The sequence below is a fragment of the Calliphora vicina genome, chromosome 5, assembly GCF_958450345.1.
Source record: "Calliphora vicina chromosome 5, idCalVici1.1, whole genome shotgun sequence".
In the NCBI taxonomy this organism is placed as follows: domain Eukaryota; kingdom Metazoa; phylum Arthropoda; class Insecta; order Diptera; family Calliphoridae; genus Calliphora; species Calliphora vicina.
In genome coordinates, this window is record NC_088784.1 from 24,602,327 (window position 1) to 24,610,234 (window position 7,908).

The 7,908-nt window shown below is 29.0% G+C and overlaps 1 protein-coding gene across 1 annotated transcript; it reads left to right on the top strand.

Moving 5' to 3' along the window:
- Positions 1-1,004: 1,004 nt before the first annotated feature.
- LOC135962450 (uncharacterized) lies at positions 1,005-6,225 on the top strand. Its single transcript, XM_065514382.1, is given in 4 exon segments — positions 1,005-1,759; positions 3,351-4,685; positions 4,759-5,129; positions 5,210-6,225. Coding segments are annotated over 4 exon segments (1,884 nt in total). The 5' UTR covers positions 1,005-1,755; the 3' UTR covers positions 5,384-6,225.
- Positions 6,226-7,908: the final 1,683 nt, after the last annotated feature.

Genomic DNA, 7,908 nt, shown 5'->3' on the forward strand with positions numbered 1-7,908 from the left:
AAAAAAACGCTAAAATTATAATCTTAATAAAGAATGAAGGGGTTTTTAAGATTATTTGTATAAAATTAAAGAAAATAGGTCATAATTTCAAAGGATTTAGAGTTATTTAACTAAAAAATTTAAAATATTCATTAATATTTTAGTAATTTGTTTGTAAATAATCGTTTAAAGATGAAAATTTAAGTCTCAAAATTATTTTTGTATGAAAACTGTTAATAAAAAACTATTAGTTAACACATAACCAGACTTTGTGTTAATGGGGATAAATGGAAAAATTTGTAGGTTGAAAACAAAAATTTCCATAAAAAAAATATTTATCATTCTTTGTAATCGTGACTAGCCAACTAGGCTATAAACATATAATAGATCCTATATTAAATTTATAATATGTATGTTTATATTTTAATTTGATAGTAGTACCTATACTAATTAATGTTTTAATATTTATTTTATTTTCTTGCTATCTTTTCAGTGTTTCAAGTGTGTGAGAGTGAGGGGTTTTGGGGTAAAAGCACGAGACGTTAAATAACAAAAAAAAAACCAAACGGTTAATGGAAATTTAAAAAAAAAAATCTGTGAAAACTGATAAGATTTAAACAATATTTTACAACAGCTTCAAATTAACATACATACCAACAAAAAAAAAACATTGTAAAAGAATTTGATTTAATAAATTTAAACAAATAAAAACAGAAATAACACAACTATTACGCATTAAGGTGAAATCTAACAGAAAATAAAAACAATTTATATAGAACCTTAGAGAAATATAAAACAAAAACAAAACAAGGTTATTAAAACAGTTCTCTGGGGTTAACTCTTTAACTACATAGACGTTTGATAATTCAACAAAAGGGATAAAAACTCCCCCTCAATTAAATTATATTGTACACTCACTAAGTAAACTCTCTAATTGAGAGCAATAACAATTTGCTAAAATAAACAATAACATTTGCTTGTTTGTTTACATTTTGTGGGGCGAAAAGAAAAGAGTGCAAAACACAAAATAAAAATACAGAAAAACAATAACAAAAACAAAAATTCACATTAGCTGATCGTAGATACGAGTGTATAAATGAGCTAAAATTTTTACTATATATAAACACTAAACATATTAAGGTCTTTGTGTATCACAAAACACTCAGTCGTTAATTGACTCTTGATCATTTAACTCTGCGCAAAGACAGTGTATTCTTGGAAAAAAGTGTAGTGAAAGTGTTTTTTTTTTTTTGATAACTTTAAAGGATCTTTAATGAATCCTGTAGAACTTTTAACAACTTAATTTTTATATTAATGTTTGTGCAAGCCACAAGTGCTTTTCTATTAACAATTTCGATGTCGAATAATTCACCAATATTACGTTTACCAGACCTGATATAAACAGGCAAATAATTCTAACAAAAAAAAATTTAGTTAATTTCAAATCAAATTAACAAAACAAAAAATTACAAAACAGCAGAAACGTAAAGTTGCCTACACAAAATAATAACAAATCTATTTTGTGTTTATATTATAATAATAATAATAATAAAAATAAAGAAGAAAAAAACAAGCACATAGACAAATTTAAAAACAATTGCATTGAAAATAAAACGCAAAAATACTTGAATTTTGAGTTTATATTATATTAAAATAAGAAAAACCAAAAGAAAAAAACAGATAGCATTTGTAACAAGACAATTAAAGAGAACTTGTGCAGCTTAACAATTGAATACAGCCAACGAGATAATTGGATATTGGGGCTTTGGCCATTGTATGGGTAAGTAAAAAATATCTAGAAAAATTTTGTTCTAAATAATTTTCTACAAGGTCTAAAGTATTATATAAATCATAACTAATATTTCATTTAATCAGTTACCAAGTGTTTAAATTTAATCAGAAATTTATTATTTTTAGGGATTAGTTAGTTATTATTTAGCTACAAGTGTTTAAAATCTTATCTAGCTTTTCAATTCCCATAGTTTGAGTTTAAACTCAATAATTTACCGTCATTTAAGTCCATAGTTCACAACAAATGTAAACAATAATAGCCATTTCCGTTTTACTCACTCATTTATATGTTCTCTTCTTCACGCTCTATTTACTGGCATATGAAAAAGAAGAAGAAGAGGAAGTTAATAAAGGAGCCATTTGTTTTTACTTGCTCTCTCTTCATTTTACTTATTCATGAAGAAGAAGAATAAGCAAATAACGTAGCCATTTTTTATGTTGCCAGATTGTGTTGTTCTTTTACAGTTTATCCTTTCAAAGGTCAATTGCTTTAATTTTAAAGCAAAATTTTTAATAAATATCAAATTTCTTTGTGTGTAAGTGTTTTTATTGTGGGTTTTACTTTATTATTAGTAAAACACAATGATCACATGTTTTTTTTTTCTTGCTGAGAGCAACAACAATAACAAAGAAAAACTTTACACGTTGAATCATCAAATTACTTGGAAGAAAAAGTAATTGCGTCATAGATACACATGCAATAAGCATATGTTTTACTTGTTTAGGGTCATGAAAAAATATTTTCTTTTTGCTTTTAAATATTTTTATTGGTTTTTTTAAACTTGCAAAATTTTTAAGAGAAACAAATGTAAGGAATATCTTTATTTCACTGTTGCAAAGTGGAAATGTAGAAAAAACTAAAAAAATTATAAATTGGACTCCCATCTTCTAGAATTAAAATGTTTGAAATTTCTCTTTTTTGAATAAAAGCAGTTTTGAAACCAGTCTTTAATAGTTCTTAGCAAAAACCGTTATTTTTTTGTAAAAAAAAAACAAAAATTGTCCATTTATTTTCTTAAAGTCTAGCATTGCTTAATCTTAATCAATTTAAAGCTTTTAAATAAACCAAAAGTCGCTTTTTAAACATTTGGCATCGTGTTGAATTTCTCATATACCCGAGGTACACCACTTTGAGGTCTTGAGACTCCACCTCACCTTGGATTTTAAAGCCCAAATTTCAAACGTAAACTCAACTACACCTTTTCTATAAACATAGGAAATTTTATTAAAATCGGACTATCCGTTTAGAAATTCCAGATCTATTTTCCCTTTTCCTCTACTGAGCACTGGTCGGCATAGAGAGAACATGTAATATTAATTGTAATAACGAGTTATGCACTCTTTTTCTCTATTGTAACCTGGCCTATGCTATTGATTATGACTTTTGTGTCTTATTTGATCAGTTTTATTAACTTAACGGATCATATTCGAACCTCCTGCCGACCACTGCTTTATAACTAACTTTTATATTATTCTACATTTATTTCATTATCTCCACATCCATTCTTTATAATATCTTTTAATATACTTTCCAAAAACTAATCTCTATCTTTGATTTTATATCCTTCTTCCCCCTGCAGAGCTATCTAAACAACCATTGAGTTTTGGAGACGAGCCGGACCTGTTCATAAGAGCACAGGGCCGGAATAGTCTGCATTTTATAAGCGGCATTGCAGCTGCTAATACAGCTGCTACGACAACAACAACTTCTGTTCACTCAATTAACGCGTCAACGGGCAAAATTAATCTAGACATCTCTATCAATGATTGCGAAACCGGCTATGTGCCAACGGTTGGCCGTTGGGGCGCTGAATGGCCAAGTTGACTCGCCGAAGCTGGTGTACAACATGGCGCCACCGCCGGCGCCAACTATGGTTTATCGGCGGGATCGGTACGGGTTGGATTGACTACAGCCACCGATTCTGAACAAGATAAACCCAAACATTGCATTGGTGCCGCATCATTACAATGCGGCAACGGTCAAATTCAACAAATTGACACAACCGATGACGATGATGATGATGACGATGATGACGACGACTACGATGAAGATGACGATGAAGAATCGGCTTTCGGACTTGCCAAGGCTAGCCAAGAACAGCATGCCCAGCCAACTATCACTGAAACTGATAGGTTGTGCAATTTGGCCGTCGCCAAGCAGGTTAGCAATTTGACATCAAGTCCATCATCGGAACGATGCATTAGCGTCAACAAGTTGTTGGAAGAGCAACATCGCAGATGCTGGGGTAGACTTTTTAAGGGTAACGCTAATGCTGCTGAGCATGGTTTACGCTTGTGGCAGGGTGATGGCTATAATATGACAGCCTTCAATCAAACCAATGGCAATTGGCCGTTGGGTCATCCCTTGCCTTTGCCGGACTGGGCCAGCCATAACGATGAGGACAACCAAAAAGGCATTTTACATTTGGATTCGGTGTGGCAATTTGAAGATCTTAGCGCCATCATTGAAACCAAATTACAGCGCATGCTAGAGGAGACCCACTATGATACAGTTCATTTGTTTGTGGACTTTTTTGAGGCCTTCAAACGCACTCGTCGCTCCGACTTGAAATCGTTCTATCAATTCTACGATATACCCATTAATCGCCGACATCACATGTGTGTTTCCCTGGCCATGGAGATAATGGCACGTATTGTGCAAATCTTTCCCATTTTGGAGCAGTATTTGTATATAGTGTCTTGCGAAGAGCAGGTGGTATCGTTGCAGGATTACATAGAGACCAGCGAAGAGGTGGGTGGTCTCAATTCGCCCTTGGCTAATGTGGAAAAGGAACATGCTATGGTTGCTATGAAATTGAATATTGCAGGACGTAATGGTGTGATAATATTGGATCCGGGCTATCATGTGGCCCGCTGTGTTACCATTATGGAGGATCAAATGTATCCACATACGGGTGAGTAAAGAAATTATGGAAATTTGTGGAAATAAAGGGACTTATCTTTTTTTAATTTATTTTTCTTTAATAGGATGGTTTACCCAATCCAAGGAACAGCATTTGCAGCGTGACTATTGCTATGTCTATAGCAAGCATAGCCATAAATATGTGGAATGGAAAGAGCGCGAAATAAGAGGCGATCAATCTACTTACAAGTCTTCATTGGTGTATGTGGAACAGCCTTATGTAACCGCCATTGATGTTACCGTTAGACGTAATTTGGTATACAACTTTAGATCGTTATTGTCACGTGATGCCAAGGGTCGTGTGTTGGCGGGCATCTATTTGCCAGTCTTGCAAAACTCCAATGAATCCCATTTTACCTTGTTCTATGAGGGCAGCAATATGGAGCAAAGGGTCAAGGTTAAATTTATGTTTAACATATTCAAAAATCCCAATAAGGTAAAGATTTCTGGAACTAATTTAATTTTTAAAGTATTTACTTATAATTTTCTTCTTTCATTCATTGTTGCCTTCCATAGTTACCCGATAATGTACAGCAACATTTGGAGAAATTGTCACCACAGCTGAATATGCCTTTGAAAGAGCTCACCAAATTATTATCATCTCTGGCTGAGGCCGTAATGGATCAAGATTTCATTACCCAGGTATTGGCCATTAACGATGACATTGGCAATATGTCAGCAGAGAATTGACAATCAACCGATGGTAAATCCTCCAAACCTTTAACAGCAAAACAGCAAACATCTAACCAAACCCCAGAGCGCGATGCTAAAAATGAAAATGTCCCTCAAGGGACCCAACAGTAAACAATTTTATTAAAAAATATATTCAATAAATAATAACAGCTTAAAGAAAAAAAAAGTTTAAACTCACTTAAATAACTTAAACTTAATATAATCAAATATTAGAAATTTCATTTTAAATTACTTTATAATTTCAATTTATAGTTTTGTTTAAAGCAAATAAAAAAAAATTTAAAAAAAATACACAACATATATATCAAAATACATAGAAATTAACTGCAGTAACACCCGTAATCTATGAAATAATTAAATACAATTTCTCTATATATTAAACAAAACGATATATACACATTTTATTTCCAAAGAGAATGAAGGAAAAAAATAAGTTTTTTCTAGTAGCAAAACACCAGGAAACTCTTCAAGTTTTCTTTAATTTTTCTCCCCATAACAATTTAAATCCAAATATTATATTAACTCTATTACACAAAATGTTTTATTATTATTATTAAATAATTATTTAACTTAATATTTTGTCTGAAAGTTATTATGTTTAATACATAAAAAAAAGAAAACAAAAATTGTTTTAAAGAGCATGAATTTTGGAATGTCTTAGTTAAGTTTTTGATTTAACTAAGTTAGAGTTAAATTTTAATTCGATTTTGTGAAAAAAAACATTGTATTTGGTATATTTAAAATTTCATTGCGTTAAATTTAATTAATTAATTTGTAGAAATTTAAAATTAAACTGATATATAAATAAAAATAAATAAATAAAAACAAAACATAAAGAATTGAATTATTTAAAGCAAAGGAAATCTATAAAAGGTGGGTTTAACATAAAAGAAAAGAAAAAAAATTAGAAAATTCAAATAATTTACACACATTTATATTAGAATTTTATATAATTTATAAAAAATAACTCCTTACATAGTTATTTAACAAATATTATATTAAAAATTCATAAATTAGTTTATTTTTTAAACCTTTTTAATTTCAAAACCTTTTATTTTTACCCGCCAACTGTAAATTAAAGTCATTTCCGTTTAATTTTCTCTTTATCTCTATCTCTCATTATTTCTACAAGTTGCCACTTTAAGGCTACCATATGTTAAACACTTTTAAGGCTACCATATGTTAAACACTTTAACATACAGCAGCTACATTTTTAAATAATTTAATAAAAAACTAAATTCATTGTTATTTAAGTTGTATCTTCACTAAAATCTTTAAAATTCTTTATATTTTATTCTAAGCCTTTTTCTATATGCAAAATGTAAACAAAGAGCATTTCCGTTTTACATTTTTCTCTTTATCTCTCTCTCATTATTTCTAGGTGTTGCAACTTTAACCAAACAGCATTTTAAGGCTACCATATTGTAACGTTTACGTAATACACCTCATTAATGGTGAATTTGTTAATAAAAACTGAATTTAGTAGTTTTTTTGATAAAAACATATTAAATTAATACAAATTAAATTATTAAATTCATTAGAAATATATTTGCTAAATTTTCTTATAATAATTTTAAATTTATTATAAATTATAGTTATAAAACAAGCAATTTGATCTGATTTTTAGATCAATGTTAAACTATTCATTTCGGCATACATTTATTAGTGATTATTTTTTTTTTTTGTTTTAGGGTAAGTAGGATAAAAAAGGTTTTTTTTTCAACTTTAATGAGCTAAATTTGAATATTATCTAAATCATCTTGTTAAGAATTTCTCAAAAGTTAAAGAAATTGTAAAAATTTCAAAGTCTAAAATGTTGTTCACTCTCAAAGTGCTAAAGTTTGACATCCTGTAGTTTGGACTGTATTCAAACCAGATGAATAAAAGCGTAGGAACTTTTTTATGATTGTTACATACATTGATTTGCAATCGGGCCGGCAGTTTGGAAGATACCTAACTATTTTTGAAAACAGACTCAATGTGCAAATTAAGTCATTAATATAGACAATATTGATATCTAATGATAGATATTTCAAAGTCCATTGCAACGATGTATATAAGGCTATAGTAAGTTGGACCTAAAATGAGTCAAAATCGGAAAAAGTATTTTTTAACCCGAATTTTTTTCATGAAAAAAAAATTTTTTTTTGTCATAAATTGTTTTTTGAAATTTTTTGTTTTTAAAAAATTAAAATAATTTAAAAAAACATTTTTTAAAAAAATTAAAAAACAATATGGGAAAAAATTTTTTTTATAAACAAAATTTTAAAAAAGATTTTTTAAAACAATTAAAAAAAATTAACTTTGTTTAAATAAAAATATTTAAAAAAAAAAATATTTTTAAGTATAATTTGGTGAAGGGTATATAAGATTCGGCACAGCCGAATATAGCTCTCTTACTTTTTTACAATCTAATTGTTTTAAAATCTAAGAATTTTTTTTTGAAAATAATGTGAACCAAGTTTTTCAATCAGATTTGTATTTTGGAAGATATAAAATTATTTTTATCGGCCTACTATAAA